A 23,734-nucleotide genomic window follows, 5' to 3' on the forward strand; every position below is an offset into this window, starting at 1 on the left:
TATGTTGTAAAAGGAATTGGTTGGACAAGGAAAAGGGAATCAAGGAAAGGAAAACCTTAAGATATACTTTACCTCATTAACTTTTTAATTTATGCTAAATTGAGTAAGTTGCTTGATGTAGGCTTAAAAAGTGAACTGGCAGAACTGACCTCAAAGAAGATTTTCTTTTTGCACCTTCTTCCTTCTGGTGTTTGTTGTTTCACATATGTAAAATAATGCTGTATTAGCAGGCCTGGGGCCTTCGCTGGTAACCTTACAGGCAGGGTTGGATGACTTATATTTGTCTCATGTAATACATTGTATATACATGCATGTGATGTGCACTCAGCCATATGTATTCTATGTGATAAAAGAGACAAATTTGCTCAATTTTTGTAGGTTTTCTGCCTTGGTGGAATGACAGCTTAAGACCCACAGGCCTGCTCACTATACAGACATATTCTGAAGATTTTCCCCTTGCCTATCTTTTTTGTTTGTGAAAAGGCAAAATGCAGTTTATTTGAATTTCACTCAGAGTCACTAGCATATCAAAAAGCTCCTTAAACATTGTATTCTCTAAAATACATATTTATTTATTGCTGATATCTATCTATGCTTTACTTCCTGAAGTTTCATGTCACCGAATAAAGAAAAATATATACATTTTTTTTTACTTGAATGTGCTTCTGTAATTCGTTACTTTTGTTGTATACTTAGGAACTGGAAAGAGCTTGGAGAGAATATGATAAATTGGAGTATGATGTAACTGTAACAAGGAACCACATGCAGGAGCAGCTTGATCGGCTTGGAGAAATTCAGGTGTGGCATAGGTCTTAAAGTGCACTTAAGTCACTTTCATTTTATGTGATTTTGTTTAAAAACGACACAAATGAAAAACAGTGGATATGTGCTGCATCAGCTTACAAGGTATAAAAAGAAATTAGAAGTTCGTAAGTTCTGAGGAAGTCTTCATTTTTCGTATTTTGGAAAAAGACCAATTTTCTGTGTCTGGAAGCCTCTTCTTTCTGTTTCAGTGATGGTGTCCAAAATGAGTAGTTTTCTCAGAACTTAATTGCTATGACAGTCATATTAAATCTTTACACAAATCCTTCTATTTAACGGAATATTTTAAAATGTAATTAAATCGTTCTATCAGAATAAATTATCATTCAAAATATTCTAGGCATTGCTTCAGATCTTACAAATGAAGAGTTCTGACGCGTATCTTATTACCTTACAGCGCTGTGCTGTGGAGGATTGGACAGTTAGCATAAGTTCTGAATTTCTAAGGAGATCTTTCTGTGAGACGCGCACACAGATGTGCATACATTATATGGAATAGGCAGATGGGTGTGGTCCATGCTGGGAGGCATTAAAGGCTCTTTGCTCCAGGGATTGATCTTATATGCAGCTATGAAAGGGAGATTACAAGAAAGCCCAGGAGCTGAGAAATTCGTGTTATGCTGCCCAAAGCATGCATGACTGTGAATGCAAATAGGCCCTGAGTTCATACACTAGTATTCAAACACTATGCTCATCTCTAGCTACTTTAGGGCTGGAACTGATGATTCCTTTTCATTTGTTGTATGCAGGTCTCCTGCTCAAAGTTTGCTTGGATTTTCTTTCAAGACAGTAAATACAATTCTGTTCTTAAGTGGAGTTTGAACTAGCAAATCGCTGTCAAGTAACTGACACACCATGAAATCAGTTAATCTTACACTTTTTGTTTCTGACAACATTTGAATGTCACAGTTTTATGGCAGAGTGTCTGTCACTACTGCATTTTATTTTCCTTCATTGGGAAAGGATACACAGTGTAGCCAAAAGAAATAAAAAGGTTTTCTGGTTTTTTTTTCCACTTGCAATGTACTCTAATTTATTGCCTATATATGCTGTTTGTTTACTGGCAGACTGAGTCAGCTGGGATACAGCGTGCTCAGATTCAGAAGGAACTCTGGAGAATTCAAGATGTCATGGAGGGTTTAAGTAAACATAAACAGCAAAGAAGCTCTTCAGAGGCAGGTAAACAGATTGGTTTTATCTTGGAGGAAGTGAGATTGCATCCTATACATTTTTAAAGGATAAGCTCCATAGTTGCTTTTGTATGTTTGAAAAAGTTGTACAAGTGCTGAGAAAATAAGAAAGCAATCATCTATTTTTACATTGATGGTTTGTATATTTGTTTGATAGCAACAGGTTATAATTCGTATTTTAAAAGCTGCTTATTGAAAACAATTTTTCTCTTTCTTTCTGTATCTCTCCCCCTCCCACAAACAGGCATCATGGTATCAAGGACATTTGCAGCTCTTAAATATAAAAATGAGGTATGGTTTTAGCATACTTAGTATTTTAACATAACTGAATTTCTAATATACCTATGATAAAAATGAACATTATTGTAATTGTTGTAAGGATGACTGAAGTATGTATTCAGTATGTTTCTGTGAAAATACTGCATTATAAATTGGTTTTAAAGACTGATATCTCCACTAGTAATTCTAGCACTTCCATTTGTTTTGTTTCTTTATCTTCTCACCGGTATGTCTCTTTTTTCCATTTCTCACCTTTTCCTCTCCCTAGGCTCTTACCCTAGAAATACAAACCCTGATTTATGGATTTTTTTTCTACCCACCACACTTCTCATGGGAAGAAATACATTGCTTTGTATGTCTGTTCACGTATTGAGCCTGGTTCTCAGATGGCCAGAGCACCCACAAGAACAGCTGAAACTGTGGGCACTCACAAATGTTCAGTTCATCTGAAAATCGGGCTAGAAGTTACAGTTTTAAAGGGACATTGTCATTGGTATCTAAAGTGTCTGCAATATACATCTGGCTTACAGAACTTTCTGAAAGTTTAATTTATGTACAAATCTTTAAAAATATACTGAATTTAATGTTTAAAAGGACGATTCAGGGAGTTCATATGTGTCCAACAGAAAGTGCAGGTGTTAGAATTGAAAATCTTGATAGGCTGAATAATGAAACTATTAAAGTATCTCAGTCTAGGTGGTAGTAATAAAATGGAAACAAACAAACAAACCAAAACCAAACAAACAAAATCTGTCTTGGCTTTTTTTTTTTTTTTTAGTGTGACATTGTCCCTTTAATTCCAAAATCTATAGCTGGTGTAGCTATGGTAATATATTTTTCTTTTTAAGTTATAAATAATTGTAACAGGTGTGCACATCTAAATAAGGTGACTATTCTACAATCTTTAGGAAGAGGAAGTAGTCCCACCTCGTCCTCCACTCCCTCGGTCCTATGACTTTACAGAGCATCCTCCCATAATCCCCCCTCTGCCCAGTGATAGCAGCTCCTTGCTCTGTTATAGCAGGGGCCCAGTACATCTGCCAGAAGAAAAGAAGATTCACCAAGTTCAAGGATATCAGAGAAATGGATCTTACTGTGTAAGTGGCTTAAACTGCCACATTGTTCTTGAAGCCATCCCCCTTCCTTCGCACAGTCACAATTTTTATTTTGTCATCTGGCTACTTTTGTGTTACGCTTTTACTTTTACTTTTGGCTACTTAGTTTTATTTATAGCTCCGTCATTTGCTCTTCACATTTCCCCGTCATATATTCTGTGCATATATAAAACGTCTTAAGACTTAAATGCCTGTATCTTGAGTAAATCTCAGAAAACTAGATTCTTATAAAACCCTGGGCTCAGAATCAGTTTTTGCTGAAGCCTTGTATAAATTTCCTGAAGATGATTTAAAAAAAAAAAAAACCTCTGCATTTTTATGTCAATTTTTTTCTGTAATTTCTGAAAGTCTGCAGATGTTGTTACTCAAATTAACTACAAGGAAATACTGCTGCAATAGCACTTGAGCAATGAAAGATTGTCTTCAAAGTGAGAGCAGAGTCATCACAAAATAACTGTTTTGAGTCTTAAGACATAAATGCTCGTACAAAATGCCTGTTTATTTACCTTGTAACTTGTCGTTCCTCAGGGTCCTGATTATAGGCTTTATAAGAGTGAACCGGAGTTAACTACAGTAGCAGAAGTGGATGAGTCTAATGGTGAAGAAAAAACAGAACAAATTTCGGAATCAGAAGCTACTGCTAAAGGTTTGTCCCCAGGCACGGTGGTTACAACCTTTCAGCCTGTTTCACAAGGAATACAAAGTTTTAACTGTGTTATAGAAGCTGTATCATCTTTTGTATTTTTGTAGCCTGTCCATTTCTCAATATGATGAAACAGCTTCCATGATAAAATAATGATTTAATTATATGATGAGAAAGATTTCAGTCAATTACACTGCAGAAAAAGCAAACATTACACTCACCAACAACCCTGAAATCTTTATTGACACCATGTCTAATCACATCACTCACATTCCCCACACACCATTCCCTTGAACAATTACCCATTTTATGTTCTTGCCCTTGGAACAATTATTCAGTTTTTGAATCAAGCTCCTGATGTTATGTCACTGGAACGTCCGAAAAGGCAGCACCACAGAATTTTCAGGCTCTCATAAGGCAGGGAAACAATGTCTTTTTCTTTTTTTAATCTTGTAATTGTTGAATTGCCTTCTGTCCTCTGATATAATAGGAATAATGATCATGACCTTGGAGTGTACAGACAATAAAGGTCTTTGCAATTGCTAAATGCTTTAGATTCTTCTCTTCATCTAGCTTCCATAAAAGCTACTAATTGCTTGGTAGAGTCTTTTACCAGGAAGTGCTTCTCAATTCTGTTTGTTAAAACACACAGAATAGTTTGTTAAAGGTGACTTGAGGAAAAGCATCTTGAGCACGTCCCCAAAAAAACATAATAAGAGATTTTAGAAAAAGTAACTAAACTTCCCCATTTTTTTTAACATAACGTTTGATGTTTGCAGTGCCAGCAAGATCACTGCCTTCTGTTCTGGTAGTTTGACTAAGCATGTATATTGCAGGATAGGGCAACAACACTTCAATTTAACCAAGAACTGTGATCATATAAGAATATTCTTTTCATCAGAACAGTAGTGGAGGCTTTTAAAACTAAGGTTAGCATACAGTTTGGGTGTAAACAATGTGAATGGCCCTATGACATGTGACATAATTAAGCTTACACTTACCAGACAATTAGTCAATTCAGATTCACTATGGTATTTCCTGAGGTATAATGTTCACTTAAGACAGATACTAAATTTGTTTTAATTTGGTGGTGAAAAGTGCAAGGTTTAGCCTGAGATTTGCTAATCACCAACCGCCTAAATTGTGGAAGTTGCTTTTCCGACAACATGCATAGGTTTTATTGGTCTTTGATGTCCAGATTATTTATAGTAATTTATGACAAGAGGGAAAGTAATTGTCAAGACAATATAAAAAAGCCTATCCTGCCTATGTAAAGCAAACCAGTACTTTTTGAGCACCCCAATCTGCTTTCTGTTGTCTTCTGTAAAGACAGAAGTAGTATTTTATGTAGAAAAAAAGTTATCAGTAAGGGAAAGCAATATAATTTCTTCTAATATTAATTACATTTAGGGACTGCAGTGGTAGCAAGCAGTGAGAGGCTTTTTATCTTCTTAAACAATAGAGTGAAGTAGGTTTGTCGTAGCTGTGTTTTATTATCCAGTCCACGCTTTCGAGCATGTGAATTTTCTAAAGGATATTTCTTGTTCTGGGCATTCACTTCAAATAACAGTCTCCCTGCAGTAGGAAAAATATAACCATTCGTTGTTTGGGTTTTTTTATAATGTTTATGCCATTGCAACTAAATACTGTTTCAACAAACATTTTTATGTCATTCTATCTTAACAGTTTATAAGCTGAAAAGGAAACAAATTCAAAGGCAGTTCATCTCTGCAGTTTTTCTTTCTTGCTGTTTTAAGAAGTCAAATGGCATCATTTCCTGTTGAGAGTGGTTCTAAAAAGTAGTAAACTTCAGAAAAAACTTTAAAATGTTTTTCTAGTTTGTTGTGCACATTGCTGTACTAGACACTTCTCATGTCAGCCCTTTCCTTCTTTTTTCAAATGTCAACAATCGAAGATAAATGTTTTGAAGGGACTATGTAAAGTCACCCTTACAGCTGTCTGCAAGGAGAGGGTTATTTATGACCTGAGTGGTACATAAAGGTAACACAAAAGGAAAACGGATTTGTGCTGTGTTTTATCCTTTTTATGTCTAAATGAGACCCAAGCTGTATTGTAGTTCTTTGTTTGAATGATGGATTTGGCATTCACATACCTCCAGACAATTTTGTCAGCCTATGAAACAATTTGGAGAAAGAGTTGAGTCTTTACCAAGTCAATCTATCCTCTGAAATCTGTGCAAATTCAGGAAAAACAAAGAGAAATAATTTGGCTGTCAAAGAAGACATTATGTCTATTTTTTTTACACAAAATCAGCAAGGAAGCAGTATTTTTAATAGTTTGATTTCCTGAGTGTATCAAGAAGCAAAAATGAAGCATGTGCTATTTATTTGTATCTGTATAGTTTGGTAAATTTTAACTTCTGTTTTCTACCAGCTTAATTACATTTTGGCAGGGCTTCTCTATGTAGAAAAGCTAGTGGTGGATATTTTTATGAGATGTTGAATGTCGTGAGCATCAGGACACAGAATATTCTCAGCTCCTAACCAGGCAGAGCCTGGCTGCTGCAACTCCCTGTCCCTGAGCGCAGCGAGCTGCAAGGCTGAGGACATAGTCCCAGGGTGCACAAGCACAGCCACAGCAAACCACAACAGATTTCACAAGCAGGTTTGAGACTGGTGCCATTACAGGCACCGTGTAAACAAGACCACACATGAAACTGGAACAACACAAATACCATGATCCTGTTGTCACTCAACACCTAACCAGGCTCAAAGCATGCTAGCTGATCTCATACACATGTAGACACGAGCACACATGTGCACACACACAAATGAGTCCCTCCAAAAGCTGGCCAGACCTATGGTATCTTCATCTGTCAACTCTCAGTATCTCTGGCCTCTCCAGCATCCTAGATGTGAGATCTCTTGGACAGCTGGCTCCCACATTTGCTATTCTGCTTGCCATTTAGTCTTGTCTTAGTTGATTAGCAGCTCACAGACAAAAGGTTCCTCCTGGGAGCAGGTCCAGATCTATCGTCCCTCCAGGAGACAACCTGCAGACCATCTTTCCCATCTTTGATCCCCAGATGTACGATCTCTCTGTAGCTGTCTCTTACTGACAAGCTAGCCTGGCTTGAAGATCACTAGCATCTCCCACGCTCTCATGCACAGGAGGGAAAGCACACTCACATGGAAAACACTTTAAAGTTTAATAAGAAGATAGGACAGACTGCAATGCTAAGGCACAGGTCTTGATCAGACAGGCATGCTGACAGACATCTTGTTTATGCAAAGCTATCCTTCTGTTCCTCCTTCTCTTGTTCCATGCCTGTTCTTTCCCACCTACCTTCCCCTTTCACAGCCGTTGTTTCTTCCCAAATAAACATTCCACCGAGAATTACCTTTTGTTCATTGGTCCCACTTCTGCTAAGTTTTGTATCTTCGACACCATTGCCTAGGTAAGCTTGGCTGTATCTAGTAGCACTTGATATGGCTACCTAGGTGCTCTGCTGGCCTTGCAAACTCAGTTCACAGCAGATCTCCAGTATGGCCATCCAGTTAGCTGTGAAGTTGGGATATCTTTCACATAATTCCCCCTCAACCATCTGTGAAATCTAGCCATTCCACATGGCACTATCTAACTTTTGTCTGTCTCTCACAGACAAGAGGTTTATGTTTTTCTGTCCAGCAGTTTCTGGTGCCATGTGCAGTATTTTCCTGTGTTCCATTCAGTTACCCAAACCTCAAGCCAGGGCCTAGTCATCTGCCTGTGAACCTTAACTGACCTAATAGTTAGGCATTAAGATCTTTGCTGTCTTTTGAGAATAGTTTTCAAGGCTGACAACATGTATTTTTAGAAAAAAATAAGCTGTTTTGGCAATGTTTTGCATAGTGCTTAGTATATTACTTCACTGTTTTGCAGGATCACATTTTCCTGTGGGAGTTGTACCACCCAGAACCAAATCACCAACACCAGAGTCTTCAACAATAGCATCCTATGTCACTTTGAGGAAGAATAAGAAGATAGATCTAAGAACGGTACTCTAAAATAACCTTTGAGCATTGATGAATAGTGATGTGTTCATTTCCAAGTTTAATTTCTGTAGTTATTTCAAAAGTTGTACTTATATTTTAAATTATCTTCACATAAAATTTGCTGTTATAAAAAAATAATATACTAGGGTAATGGAGATGGCTGTAGAAAGAATGATGAAATTATAAAGGTTGTGTATGTTTAACTGCATAAAGATTTCATTACATTCAAACTGGGCAAGAACTAAAAGATAAAATAAATCTACCAAGCTACTGAAGTTCATGCTTGAGTTGAAAGGAAAGGAAACATCTTAAAACTTTTGAAGTTTTGGCTTCTGGGGCAATTTAACAGCCCTTTTATAAAATATTTTTGTTTTATTTATTTTATTACTAAAATTATTTTGGGAAAAAAAAACTAAAGCAAACAGAAAATAAGGCTACAGTAAGCAGTATATGTGGGTAATTAGCCTGGAATTTCAGATAGAGAGTCCCATGGTCTCTGGGTTGAAGACAGAGGTTTACAGGTAATTTGGGCAAAAGGGGGTAAGGTTTTGCTGTAGCCTGAATAGAAGAAAAGTTGCAGGAAGAATGGGAGAGGAGAGAGAAACTCACAGGATGTTGACTGGAGAAAGAATACCACTTTTCAGAAGTGAAACCAGTTACTGTGGATGTACTGATTGCAGCTGATTAGCCAGAAGTAAATGTTTTTGCTGTTGTACAAAGTACAGAACTATCTGAAAATTGGTGAATTTCAAGAACAGAGTAGGTAAAGTGATGGTTGTTGTTTTGGGAATCATATCATGCTCAGAATTACAGATTTTGAAGCGGTGATAAATTCTTAAAATCACTTAGGTTGGAAAAGACCTTCTAAGATTATCCAGTCAAACCACAAAACTTACACCACCAAGTCCACGGCTAAACCATGTCCCTCAGTGCCACATCTATGCATCTTAAACACCTCCAGGGATGGTGACTCCACCACTTCCTTGGGCAGCCTGTTCCAATGCCTGACAACCCTTTCAGTGAAGAAATATTTCCTAATATCCAATCTAAACCTTGCCTGGTACAACCTAAGGGTGTTTCAGTTTGTTTCAGCCTGCACTTGCATTAAATAATGCCTAGCTGTAATTTTTCTTGAAACAAAGACAGAAATCAGTATTAGATCAACTGGGTGTAAATGTCCTGGATCATTAAATTTCGACTGTTTCTGTCTCAGTCAAGTACTTTGTGTTTGCCTGTCATTTAATGTCTGGTAAATTGTTTCAACTTTATAGGGTAGCTTTAAGAGAGCATGTACCTGTTCTCTTACTGTTTATCATTGATGGTCACTATTTCAAAAAAACAAATTATTCCTTCCTTTTATTTTGAATTTATTAATATTGGTTCTTGTGTTTTCTTCACATACATAGGAGATCTTGCCCATGATTTTTCTTCTTTTTAGTAAATCATTAGGTGATCTTTTATGATATGCTAAACAGTTTAGAGTCTTGCTTTTCAAAAACATAGAGAGATAGATCTATATATTCCTTCCATTTAAGGAAAGGCCAAGAAGTGCAGTGGAGCAGCTGTGTCTTGCAGAAAGCACACGGCCTCGAATGACTGTGGAGGAACAGATGGAAAGAATAAAGAGACACCAACAAGCTTGCCTGAGAGAGAAGAGGAAAGGACTCAATATTATTGGCGTTTCAGACCAGTCACCTTCACAGAGTCTGTCGTTTGTCAGAGATAATCCCTTCAAATCAGTACAGGTGGGTCCCACATTCTTCAAAATTTTAATGTGTCCAGTTAAAAAAAAAAAAAAAAGCAAAATTGTTCTTTTTCCAAAATCACCTGATCCTGTAGGTGTGTGTTTGAGACTGCTTGTATAGAGTAACAGTCACAATTCTGTGCCATACACAAGAGAAAGGGAGAAGACAGTCTTCATGCTTATACCCAATGGTAGCAGGAGTCACTTCATTGTCTTTTTGGAAAAAAAAATTGTTCAAATCTACGTATGTTTGATTATGCATTGTGTTGTTTGCTAACAGTGTTTTTTTGTCAAATTTAGCAATGAAATTGCAAGCTTTGTGACTAAAAGCAGTGACAAGGAGAATAATGATTCGGTTGATGTATAAATTATGAAGATTTTTCTGCCATGTAACATATTCAAACATCTGTAACATTTTTAGGTAGGAATGTATATTTATGATGATAGCTCTTAACTGGTGCTCTTTTGCTGTGGTTTTTGAGACCATAAATAGGCAAAAATAGAACCCTCACTTTTGTTTTTCATCATTCTTAAACAGTTAAGGCAAACAAATTAGTTTATTGAATGGTTAAGGGTGGGGAGAGAAGAGAAAGATATAACTGCATGTCATTAGCCAAGAAATCCTCTCCTGAATATACATCTAAAAATAAACTAATTAAAAAAAAAAAAAGACAAACCCCACACCACTTCAGGACAAAAATATCAAACAGATTTAGTTTAGTGGCTATTAGACAACCTACTATTTTCTAACTGCTAAGAATTGGTTTTCTTTTTCAATAGCTTAACAAAGTTATCTTTTTTAATCTTCTTTTGTTTATCTTCTGGCAAACATTTTTCCTATTCGGTGTTTGTTTTGGGTTTTCTTACACTGACATGGAAATTCTTTCTTTTGTGTTTTGTACACATTTTAACACCTGATTTCCCAAAACCAGATTAAGTGTATTGCACTGTTGAGAAATCACATATTTCAAAATAAGTTTCAGGTTTGATGTTTTGTTTTGGTTTTTTTTTCCTCTGAACATGCTAAATTGCCTTCAGAGCTATACAAAGGTTACTTTTCTTCCAACAACACTGGATCCCCAGAAGACACTGAATTCATCCTTGCATCTGTATTTGGAATAACATCATAACTGCTATACATGAAGTGGGCTTCTACAAATATTTTTGTGATTAACACTGCCTTTCTCAAGAAGACGACATGTAAAGCAAAGCTTCGCAGATGTTCCTTCTTGTAGTTTTTATAGAGGTGTTTGAGCTTTACCACTTTGCTTGCTCCAAAGAATTTCATTTATGTCAGCATGTTCTTCAGTGTTCTCTGTGAAATCAGTGCTACAAGGATGAAAGAAGAAATTTACAGAATAAGTGAGAATGTGTCTGACTTCAATATTTAGCTAGTAGTCGGTACTACCAAACTTTTTCTATCACAATTTCATTTCTTCCAGAATGTTACGTGGCAAAAAGCCCCAGGATGAGGTATTACGCTGTAGTAATAGGTCTTATTTTTTAAAGTGTAGTTTCTATGCCTTTTGATTTGTGTAGAGAAATATGGTGCAATGGCATTAACTGCTGAGGGTCTTTTCAACTGGGGTCTGGTTATTTAAGAATTGGAGGGAAAAAAGTATTTAATAAACAGCCTACTGTGTAATATTTAAGTGATTACCAAAATATGAAAGGAAGTTGCTTCACAATTGTTATTGTTTTGGACAAGTGTATGATGTGGGTGCATCCTTCAGTTAGGGAAGTAACGAGATTGATTTGTTAAGTGACTTATATGGAATTTCCTCTTAACGTGGTGCATGTGCTAAATCACAGGAATTCAGCCACAAGATTTACTTTCATGGCTCCTGTTTTTTTCAGCCCTAGTATTAGTTTGATAAGACTTAGATGAACCTCACTTCAGTTTGGTTTGCTACTCCGCCAGCATAATGTGTGAAGTTCACAACCTTAAGTCACCTCTACCATCGTTCCTCAAAAATTTTATACCGAATTATCTTCTCTGCAATGGATTACTTTTTTAAGGAACAAGTAATATCCTCTGCCATTATCAGACGCCATGTTGTCCTCTGTTAAATCAGTTAAAAGCATAGGCTTGGAAAGTACCCAAGATAATTGCAGAAAGTATGCACAGGTGCACAGTGAATTATGTATTGAGAGCAGATTTTTATCCTTTTTTTTAACGAGAAAAAGCTATTTTAATTAATGCTTCTGAATGCAAATAAGAGTGTACTAAGTCTGTGCGTGACTGAGCTAAATATGAATGAAATTTCAGAAGATAAAGGTGAGCGTTAGACATGCTGGAGATTGGAGGAGGGGGGATGCAGAAGGTACAATAATCTTAGAAGAAAATCAATAGGCTGAACTATTTTGAAGGGTACAAAAATGAGAGTCCTTAACAGTTTCCGTTTTGCTTATTACAGTGTGGTACACTTAATGTTTTTTAAGTTGTGTTATGGTGGGTTTTTTATTCAATCACAGTCAGAGGACAGTGCAAGATCCAGAGCTGAGACTGTGATAACTTTTGTAAGAATACGTCTATATATCAATTTTGTTCCACAGAATCGCAAAAAGGATGATACTGTATCTGGTAACATGAAGGAATTAGAGAGCACCAGTAAAGAAAATAATTTGAAACAAAATAATGGAAGTCCTGGAGAAGAAATAGCGCAACTAAAACTGGATGGAGAACAAGAACATAATTCAGGTTTCACTATAGAGGTACTAAACTGTCCCTTATTGAACAGTTCATCAGCCTGTCTTGCAGTAGAAAAATATTCTGAGCCACAGACAGCGGTGTATGGGAAATTGAGCCAGTTCCTTTTGCTTGGAAGATTAAGATGTCTTTTTGGATATAACAAATATTCTATAGAGAAGCACAAAAATCTATCAGATCTGTCTAAAGTGGACATTGAATTTTCTTGTTTTATAGTCTTCTTAAATTTCATTTTGCTGTATCTGTTACTATCTTGATTGATTGGAAAATTACAAAATTATGTTCTTCTTTGGAAACTAATGCATCTTTAAATAATAATCATTGATCTCTTCATTGCTTAGGATATCCCAGTGTAGTTTTTGACAGTCATTTAATACACCTGACTTTTTTGTTTGGTTAGCTATACTGCATCAAATAGTTTATAGGAAGCAGAATAAAGCTGGCAACAATTTATACATGGAAGTAGGTAGTGACTGTGGTTTGTGCTGTTTGGTCACTGGATTGATTTCTGCCTTGAAATAGTCTCAAACTCATTTGGCAGTGAGTTACCTTGGTGTTTCTGGTACTAAAATGTTCTGAACGCTCGGCAAAAACAGACTGGTTGTGAAGAATTGATTACTGGAGCTATTTCTACATCATTATCTCCTGCTTATAGTCTAATATTTTCTAAAATCTTGTGTAGAGGGTTTTTTTTTCCTTCTTTTCTATCCACATACTTTAATTAACCATCCTTTGCTTTTTCTTTTCCTCACTCATTTTTGTTTTTGTTTTCCTGTTTTGTATTTAGCCTTTTTAAACACAGGTCTGATGGAGAATGGTATAAAAATCAAATAATTAACATCTGTTGGTATTCTTTAAAAACACTTTCTATTGAAAGTCTGTTGCTCTGTTAAGTATGCAAATCTTTTAAAGGAAAATCATGTAATACACTTATAATGGTTTTATCTAATCAGACCTTTAAGAGCAGCGTTCAGCCTTATCAGCAATATATTGCAGTAGCTGGAATCTCTGTTGGCATTGTGAAGAGAGGGATAGCAGGAAGAAATAGGCAGGCTGCAATCCAATGAGTTCAGATAAGTTCTGGAAGTTATTAAGCCAAGCCCTGCCCATTGGCTCTGGTATAGGTTTCAGGATAACTCTATTAACCTGAATGGTATTGATAAAAAATTCTTAAGTTATGTAATTCTGAGTTACTAAGTATACATGATGGCAAAATTTGTCTGTTCATAAAACTGTTTCCTGATACTGTATTTCTTATCTGCCACTTCGTATGTGTTACAGCTTTTTGTTTCATGATTTCATTTTTTTTATAGCTGACAAAAACTGATGAGCTTTTATCAGATGCACATGTTGTATCTGACTCAAAAGAAGTGAGTAATGAAGAGAAAGCAGAAAAGGAAAAGAAAAATAAATTGGAAGAAACACATGATGGTGATATAAGGTAAAAATAAAACAAGATGTTCAGGGGCTATTTTAAACTTGCATGTTGTATTTATTAGCTGAACAGCCCAAGCAACTAATGAAATACTGTTGTAAATAGTTATAAGCTATATTTATACGGTTTTGAGTGGTTTACATATAGAGAAATCTAATGAGATACCTATCCACTGAGGGGGTTCAGTGAGAGGTGATGAGTTGGTGGGTGAAGCGATGTTTATTTTCACGTATCACCCCAGTTATAAACAGAATACATTCATAATCCTTGATTTGGGATACAAATGTATTTAGTAATGATAGCTGAAGGTTTGGATCAGTTTATTCTGAAAGCTTCAGCCAGGTCTTCCATAGGAAGCTCTCTACCACTGTTATTTAGGAGTAGACTGAACAGCTCATTCTGTATCTCCTGCTTTAACTTTTACTTCACTGTTTTGGAGATTGCAGAATAAGCGGAATATTGTGTCTTGGATATTCCTCTTTAATGATTCATAACTTTAGTATAAGTTGCACTGCAGATCCTGTGTGAGTTCTTATATTAGGTCATAACTTTCTCACAGCACCTTTTAGCGAAATAGATTCCATGCACTAGGAAACTGCAGGAGTATGTAAAGGAACGGAATTCAGTTTCCAGTACTTGGGGTTTTTTTGAGTCTTACTTTACGATGTAGAAGGATTTCAAAATGCGTGCTTAATTTATATTACACAAACTTGCAAGTTGCAACTTTTTTTCTGTTTACAAAGGAAAAATAAATTTTAACTCCTATACTTAGTGGTTAACACCTGAAATTGAGATAGAGTGAGTTCTAAAACCTGTGCTTCTTTTAACCAGCTTGCAGAGCGTGACCACAGTTACAAACCACAAACCCAAAACCAGCTCAGAAGAAAGTGAAGTAGTCAGTGTTCATGAACAAGAAGGGATTATGTCTTCATTTGAATTAGCAGCGCAGTCTTCAAAAGGAAATCAGGCAACAGCAGGTATGGAAAAGAGTTTGACGGAAGCACAACTTATGCAGTACATATGTAAAACTTTATTTCATTTTGATTATGTCTTTTGATGCTCTGAAACCCTTGTGAATGGAAAGTGCTGAGCTAGTCTAGATGACAAGTGTATGATTTTATAACATGGAGAAAATAGTTTCCCAGTGGACAACTACAGAAATTCCATTTTTGTGAGGTTTTAATGTAGATTTTATGGTTGTATTTAATTCAGGGAATTAAATAACTGTTGCCAGAAACTGAGTCATACTATAGTTGTAGGTTGCAGCAAATCCTTCCCTATTCGTCTTGTAGAACAGCATCTCATTCCTGGATATGTATAGATTATTTATCCTGACCTGCTTGCTAATAGATGGCCTTAGGTACACCCATGATTGAGGAATCCTTGAGAGTTTCCAATGTATGTAGTAGATTTTGAACTAGCACGTAAAAGACCCAATTTGGTAGTTTTCAGAAGTAAGAAAAGATGAAGAAACAGAAAACACTAGCTGACTTGTAAAATGTCTGTAGTGTACTACTTTGCAAGAACAGAAGGCTGGAATAAAGCAAAATTGGTTGCAAAGAGAAGAAAAAAGAGAGGAATATGTAGGAGAGGAAGAAAGTAGCAGACAGAATTTAAGACATTATTAATATATTTGGTGATGGGAATGGTTACGTTGGCCAAAAGGTTCATTTCATGGATATAAAACGTGACCCAGACCTTTGTAGTGCAGTCAGCAATCCTTTCTGTGACTTGATAATCAAAACCAGAACTTGTAAATACATTTTATAATGCTCAGCAGAATAAAAAACGCATAGTTGATCTGAGCCAGGATATAAAGGTGGGTCCAGGAGTATCCTGACGAGTTAAATTTTTCTTTTGGGTTTTTTTTTTTTTTTCCTCTCTTCACAACACAAATAACACATCAGCCTTCATGTGTCTGTTGTTTGTTTCTTTGGTGTTCTACTGGTCATTTATAGGCCTGAGTAATGATCTATCTGGAGAACAGCTCTGCTCTCCCCTGAAGTTGTACTTATTGTGCTGATCAGATTTTAAGTCTTTACTTGTGTAACTTTCATTTGGTTCTGCTTGTGTATATTACGGCTTGAAATGATGATTTTCCAGCTTATATTTATTACGGCTTGAAATCATGCCTTCTGTAACTTGTATTCTTATTTGTCTTGCTGTATGACTCACAGTGAAAAGTTTGCCTTCTTCACCAGAATCGTCATTGTCACCAGCTCCATCTACACAGACACAGCTCACAGAAGGATCGCATTTCATGTGTGTATAGTTACAGAGAAGTACGTCTTTTTTCCCGCCCCTCCTGCCATTTTCCTGATATTTTTCTAAGTATATTACTTCTAGTTATTTTTCTGAGAAACATCTGTAGACAATACTTGGCAAGACAAAGTTATCCGCAGTGTTGAATATAAACTAACCAGAAAATGAAAAACAATACATGTATTGATTTGCTTGCAAGTAATGCATTCTCTATCCAAGTACAAAGAGAAAGGACTAATTGGCTTATCAAGCACATTCTCCACAACTGGCAAGATAATAGCCCTTTGAATTCCATGAGAGGCCTAAGCTGTTACAGAACAGATACCCAGTTAAGCTGTGAGCATCAGTGCTCAGGTGCAAATGAATCTTGATGCTTCACTCATGGTAACAGGCAACTAGAGCTGGATCCCTTAGTGGGGCATGGGAGGGAAGAAGGAATGGTCTAATGGCCCGAAGAGTTTATGGCTTAAGACATAGATGACTAAGGCTTGATAAACATGAAGGGAAAAAATGAGCGTGGAAGAAATGTAACATTTATAAAACTTTTTTTTTCTTCTTTGTATAGAGATAGCCCCACAGAGCTTCTCTTCCCTTCTGGTAGCGGAATCATAGAATGTCCTGAGTTGGAAAAGACCCGCAAGGGTCATAGAGTCCAACTCCTGTCCCTGCATAGGACAACCATGTGTCTGAGGGCGTTGTCCAGTTGCTTCTGGGGAATCAAGTTAGAAAGCATGAGTTTGGCTAGATTTACATGTTCCTACCTGTAGTGTTACCTGCTTAATGAATGGAAATGCAAATATAAGTAAGCATACTTGTTTATACAAGTGTTTAAAGAAATTAAGAGGATACCAGTGTGAAAGCTTCAGCACTTTACCAGCATTTAAATCAATCCACATTTCTTTTTTGTCTGGAAGTACCTGTTTAAATAAGCTTTCACCTAAAAGAATCAACTTTGTTTCAATAGTAATGTTAAATGACATAGCTAGAGGTAACTTAAGAAACTTTAAAATCAGGAAAACTTTAGTATCAATATGTTTTCAGTCGTTTGACATGAAGAGATCTTAAAGTACTTTTTTTTTTTTTTTTTTTTTTTAGTTTACTGTCACAATCTGTATTGCGAAGATTTCATCTTTCCAAAATTAAACTTAATCATCACAGACACCTTTCTTTTATGCACTATGGCCAGGAAATTATTTACCTCTTTTTAACTTTTCCTCCTTTGAGAGAGTAGAATATGCACTCTTCACATTTCAGTACTGACACTTGTGTTGCTGGCTTCCTGATGGATGTGGTCTGTCATTAGACTTGGCTTGCACTTTAGTACTTTTCTTCAAAAGCTTTATTACAGAACTATTCAAAAAAGATAAGTGGAACCGTTCAGTTTTTCTGGAAATGCTGACTTGTGTTAATGCTTTTCAGTTTCACTGGATAAATATACATGCATTTATCATGCCTCTTTTTTTTCAAATAGAACAAACATTACCCTATCAACTCAGTTCAGGTCAGTAGTGGAACTGAAACTGCACTGCTGATTTTTGCCCGTAGCCACCACACGCCTCTCTTCAAAGGGGAGGCAACCTAGAACTTCACCAGAAATTCTTTACCAATTGCATTGAGTTGCTTTCCCACTCTTGTCATCAGATCAGCAGATTCTTTTTTTTTTTGTTTATTTAGTATTTATGTTAGATGTGAGATTAGCAAAATTGAAGCTCACGTATAGTGATCTCCTTTTTAAGTTAATGCCCCAGCCCTGACATCCCACAGCGTGGTGTATCCTCATAGGTAATCCTGTAGCTGTAACATTTCCATGTTAAGTACAATTCTACAAATAGGCCTTAATTGCTTATGACAAAATGGTGCATGTGGGATGGCACTTGTAAAACTAATGCTCTGCTTACACATGCCTCTCTATAATGAAGCAAGGATTCTAGAACTTAAAATACACCCGTTTTGGCTGTTTAGTATTTATTTGAATTGAGTTGGGTAAAGTATTCAACTACATGCATATACATTCCACATTTCGTTGCTGCACTTGGTGCCTCTGTTGGTTGTTTCCTAGGAGCTCCAAAACAAATTCATGCCATGAGCTGGTGCAGGACACATAGGAGATGTATGAAACACAGACTGCTTGCCTGCAGAATTTACTGCCCCATACATTCTGGGGCAGTAAATTCCAATAAATAAATAAATAAATAAATAAGATTAATAAATATATAATAAAAAATGCGTAATAAAATAAATAAGTTAATAAAATGAATTCAAATTCCAGTATTCTAGTGGCTTGCACTTTGTTGAATGGTAGGTCTTTTAATGTGTGAGAACTCAGTGTCTCTCAGATGCAAGAAATTCTATGCAGCTGAGGGAACTTCAGAGCTGTGGGATCAGCCCTGTTCATATGCAACCAAATTTTTCAGGCAGCATCTGGAAAATGTATGGTAGATTTCAGAGAATAATGAGGTAATACCTATATTGGGCTTTTACGGTCAATTAGTAAAATGATACTCTTGGCACAATGACAGGGGAACTTGGCATAGGAAACTGGTGGCATAGGATATTGTAGGACTAAGGAAAAACGCGTTAACACAGAGCTACATTTTGTCACGGCTCTTGCTTTGCAGAGACAAATCTGGACGTGTACCATTGTTACTTTTTAAGCATTATATTTACACTGAGTGATGGATGTATAATGAAATCTGTACATCACCTGGATCCAAAGCTCAGAAACATTTTTACTAATGAACAGTTAAAAGCTATTTGTGGAAGTCCTTTCAGCAGTTATCCAAATGCAGCAAGCTCTGCGTGTAGCACTTGAACTTCAGAACACCTTACAGCCACACTGCCATTACTGGGTAGCAACTGAATAATTCTGCATCCCTCTTCAAACCATGCCTGTCATTTGTAAGAGCAATTAGAGTCTTCGCTATTATTATCGCGTTTGTAGGAAGAACATTTGGAGATGGCCATGTACAACAGGATAAAACTCTCAGAATAAACAGGCTTTCATAAGAAGTTGCATGAATTTGAAAAAAGCTCGCTTCCATTTCTTGCTGTCAGAGTATCTTGACAGCAGTATCGTTCATCAGGAAAATTGCTTTCGGAAACAACAGATCTCTAAAATACTTTATTATGTTCTACACCATCGATAACTACTGCTAGGATGAGGTCCGAAATTCCTTGCTATGTTTAACCCCAGGAGTTGCTTTATACAATATTGTGTATTGCTAAAATAGAGTAACTGAATCTATGTCTGTCTTTCAGCACTAACGGCTTCTGTTGAAACAATTCATGCCTGAGATGTATGGACCTGACCTATGAAAATATGAGAAGATATTGTACAGTATATTTTAAATCTATGAAATTCATAGTTCTGATGCTTTTGGCCACAAAGCATCATTTTATCCCTTCCTGGAAAATGTTTATTCCGAGAGAGCTTTAAATGGCCCACATGTACACTCAACAACCTTCAGATTGTTCTCCTGATACCAGCTTGCTGCTATGATTTCTGTGCACATAAAATAAAGGCTCTTTTTAATGTGCAGCCTACAGTCAGAACTTTATTTGATATTCTCCAGAATTTAATGTTCTTTTAGTTATGGATCATATAAATTTACTTTTTCACTTCTTTTAGATGGATAACTTGGTTAATTTTACATATCACCACTTAACCTTGTTTTACACTTTTTAAACACTACAACTTACTGGTTTAACATTTTATTTGTAAAATTTTTATATATGTATACATATAGATATATTTAAAATGTGCCATTTTTATTATTGCTTAGTAAAAGATGTCTTGTTTCTGCTGTAATTATTTCTTGGTCAGGTTGCAATGTCAGCAGTTACTGCCACACTTCTGTCAACATATGCATTAATGTTAGTGGTTCCTTTTTCTTAAATAAAATGGAGTGTAGGTATTTTGAGGTACTGGGCTTTTCCTTTGTTGGGTTAGGGTGTGTACAGCAATAAGCAAGTTTTCAATCCAGTACTTAGTTTGTGTACAAATGTAATTATGTTCATTGTGTATATATTATACAATGAGCACATACGATGTAAGTATAAGAAGCCACTTATTATTGTTCAAATACAAATGTTCATATCCCATTTCTTTTATATCATATTAAATAAATGTTGATGTTCTTAAGGACTTGTATGGTTAGTATTTCTTCCAGCAAACAGATGTCACACTGTGTTCCACCTTTTGCTGTGGGGAATGCAACAATTCCTATATCATCACGCGTCAACCAGAGTAGCAGTGACAGACTCTTAAGAGTTTCCAGTCTTCCTCTACGGGAAAGAATAAGGCTGCAACACAGAACAAAAAGACAACCTGAGACTGAGATGCAAGAAATACAGGTTCAACTCTTGGCTCTCCCAGAACTGTATCGTGATGTTGGAATAATCACTTAGTCATTCTGTGCCTCCATCCCCTCCCTGTTTACTGGAGAGGTAATAGCCTGTCTTACTGGGGTGTGGCGAGTGGTAATTCAGTATTTGCAAATCTTGAACACCACATTCAGTGGGCTGAAGGACAGAACTGTGATGATTCCTTAAGGCTTTGACATCTGCAAAGCATCTTCCAGAAACTGAAACAAAACCTGAAATAATTTGTCAAGCGTCATCATACTACAGATGTTACTAGCTACACTTTGCCATCTCACACAGCTGTCTGAATTTGCCTGAGACAAAAGAGGCTTAGAAAAGAATGATGAAAAAAATAAAAGATGTAAGGGAAAGCTTTTGATTCTAGGATGTAAAGCTAAGAAATATTTTAAAGTTTCAGGCAACTGCTGTGTGCTTTGGTGCACATGTGTGCCATAAGTGGTAAGGCAAGTTTCGTAAGAAGATGACTGCCAGCTCCCGTTGTGCTTTTTTTATTATACAAATCATATCCTGTTCATGTTAATATCACTGTACTGAAGACTATATCATTCATTGTGCTTTTTCATAGAAGAATGCCTAAGATTGATGCAGAATTTAAAATTAACTCTTTATCATTGCCCCCTTAAGTAGGAGGTTGTGTTTGTTGTACTCTGCTGCCACTCCCAGCTCTGCTGCCAGTTCTTCCCAGGGCTCTTTGCCACAAAGACACAGAGTGCCCTGTCTGTTTACCGGTCATTTTGCCATTTTCTTTAAAAAATGAAGAAATAGGAGGCTGAATTTTAGCAGCAGAGCTTGGAGAGCTTGGAGTGAAAGAGATGACTGAAGGAAACACGGTGAATCATGATGCAGTCACAGAATCACAGAATCAACTGGGTTGGAAAAGACCTCAGAGATCATCGAGTCCAACCCTTGGTCCAACTCTAGTCCGTTTACTAGATCATGGCACTAAGTGCCGTGTCCAATCTCAGTTTAAAAACCTCCAGGGAGGGCGAGTCCACCACCTCCCTGGGCAGGCCATTCCAATGCCTGACCACTCTCTCTGTAAAGAATTTCTTTCTAATATCCAGCCTAAATTTCCCCTGGCAGAGTTTAAGCCCATGCCCCAGCCGAAAGTTTGACCAAAGAGCCTTTCCTCTTTTTGTGGAACACTAGCCCTGAATTAGTGCATCCTTCCATCCAAAACACAGAGCAAATAAGAGGAATGTGATTTTTATTGCTCCACCAGCTGAGCTTTAAGGTCACTGGCATTGCTGGAACACGTGGGGCAAAGCAAATACGACACACCCTGTTCTCTCTCTAACCCTTCTAGAGAGAGCTGTTCAGCTGTCAAACTCAGCAATCTCTTTCTGTCCTTGCTGCCAAGAAAAGAATTGCAACCAATAAAGGAAAGAATGACTAAGTGGTTTTTGGACATTTATAGATCCTGTCTGTGTTTAAAGCAGTTGTCAGTTTGCGATATCTGCAAAGTACGTGCAGTTTGTACTGAGGTTGGGGGAGGGTGGGAGAATCAGCAAGTTTTTGCTGGTGTAACTGTTGGCAAAGACAGCAAATGTAAATGATGCGGGAATGTAGAAATGCTCATGGATATTTTCACTTCCTGTGGGCACTTGCAGCAAAGACTTGCAGTTTCGTTGGGTGCTCTATTTTTTTGTGTCTTACGGAAAACATGTATGGTTTTGTATTATCACAGAGCAGCATCTACTGTCTTACCTCATAAGAATAACTCATCCCAGTGATCATACTCCTGAGATATAGAAATATCAGGATACTGATATTGTCAGCCTTCAAACATCTATTTTGAGTTTGTATCTAGGATATTTTTATATTTCTGACTGATTGCTTTATTGGCTATTGCACTGACACTTGTATATATGGAACGTGCTTTTTTTCAAAAGCAAGAGTCCTTAGGAATAATGCAACACATTCTCTACAGATGTTCATGCTTTTCAGAACCAATTACATCTATTTTTGTCTTTTGTTCACCATTTGCATTGTTCCAAGACTACTAGAGAATGTGATTATTTTAAGTCCCTTAATAAAGTGACATTACTCCAAAAGTTGTAGTTGGTGTCTTGGCAGTTTTTTATATGTTGTGGACTAGTTTAAAGAGAGAGACCTCATCGGGTAGTTGAAACCAAAACCTTGTTCACACTGTTACTGAGGGGGGGAAAGTAGTCTTCAGTTAATATTTTTCCATAAATGTATTTGCCATAAAATGAACCCAATAAGGTTCTATTTTCAGAAAATCGGAGAATTAAACAGTACGTTTCTATCTGAATCACTTTAGTTGGACAGTCTGGGAAAGGTTATTGGATTCACTAGGAGTCCACACAGGAAAAACATCAAGGGATTACACTTTGAGTAATAGATCTACTGAATTCTCTAGTACTTGGGCTGGTGGCTTAAATTATATTCTGGTTGAGTAAAACAGCAGAGTGGAAGATCTTCAGTCATTGGTGCCGGATAACTCTTACCCCAAACTTTTTATTATATTCTAAAAATGTGTTGTTTTTTTTTTCTTTTCTAATAAAACCAAACCATAAATAGTACTCATTCAGATCTCAGCAGTGGGTCAGCATGTCTTTTCTGCACAGTACTTTTTTGCCCCTGTGATCCTGTATTTTGCTATACTTATTTTCTGAAGTTATTCTAGGGTGGTTTAATCTTATTTCAGTTCGAATCCTCGGTCAAAATGTTATTTTCCATCCTTTGGAAAGTTGACATTTAAATTGCCAGTGAACAAATTGCCTATACCTGGCATTAATAATATATCTGAAACGACTTAATTTAACTTTTTTAAGGATGCACATGAAGAAAACAAAGCAACATCTGGCCTTCATTTCTTCTAAAGAACATTATATATACTTGCTGTTATATCCTTGGAGATGTTTAGCTTGTCCATATGGGAACACTGAAGAAGCTGCTACAAAATAAAATGGAATATACTGGTGGCTGAAAGTAAACGTCTGGCCCAAAATGAAGGCTAAAAGCAGCTGCTTTCTGAACTTGACACGCACAACTTGTTACCTAGCTGTTCCAGATGTGTCAGCGTTCAAATGTTACTTGTGGAATGAAGTTTTTGGTATTTTATTGTGATGTTTCTTCATTCTGTCCTATGCCAAAGAAAATGGTTTTTAGGTCTGTCTAAATGTTATCTAG

At 36.6% G+C, this 23,734-nt stretch overlaps 1 protein-coding gene across 27 annotated transcripts in view; it reads left to right on the top strand.

Annotated features, from left to right (window-relative positions):
- The window catches only part of PLEKHA5 (pleckstrin homology domain containing A5), a 177,000-nt gene extending 154,368 nt beyond the window's left edge, over positions 1 to 22,632 (top strand). For 8 of the 27 annotated variants that reach the window (XM_065030561.1, XM_065030582.1, XM_065030593.1 and 5 more), the window contains 11 exons: positions 697 to 798; positions 1,890 to 2,001; positions 2,257 to 2,303; positions 3,935 to 4,052; positions 7,932 to 8,047; positions 9,580 to 9,789; positions 12,345 to 12,503; positions 13,812 to 13,939; positions 14,765 to 14,910; positions 16,111 to 16,195; positions 19,454 to 22,632. In XM_065030561.1, the coding sequence (XP_064886633.1) occupies positions 697 to 798; positions 1,890 to 2,001; positions 2,257 to 2,303; positions 3,935 to 4,052; positions 7,932 to 8,047; positions 9,580 to 9,789; positions 12,345 to 12,503; positions 13,812 to 13,939; positions 14,765 to 14,910; positions 16,111 to 16,195; positions 19,454 to 19,472 (1,242 nt within the window). In that variant the 3' untranslated portion in view covers positions 19,473 to 22,632. Of the gene's footprint in view, positions 1 to 696; positions 799 to 1,889; positions 2,002 to 2,256; positions 2,304 to 3,199; positions 3,389 to 3,934; positions 4,053 to 7,931; positions 8,048 to 9,579; positions 9,790 to 12,344; positions 12,504 to 13,811; positions 13,940 to 14,764; positions 14,911 to 16,110; positions 16,216 to 17,290 lie in introns of all 27 variants that reach the window. The other 19 variants (XM_065030508.1, XM_065030552.1, XM_065030557.1 and 16 more) reach the window with 8 other exon arrangements.
- The last annotated feature ends 1,102 nt before the right edge of the window (positions 22,633 to 23,734 follow it).

This window comes from Columba livia, chromosome 1 (assembly GCF_036013475.1).
Source record: "Columba livia isolate bColLiv1 breed racing homer chromosome 1, bColLiv1.pat.W.v2, whole genome shotgun sequence".
In the NCBI taxonomy this organism is placed as follows: Eukaryota; Metazoa; Chordata; class Aves; order Columbiformes; family Columbidae; genus Columba; species Columba livia.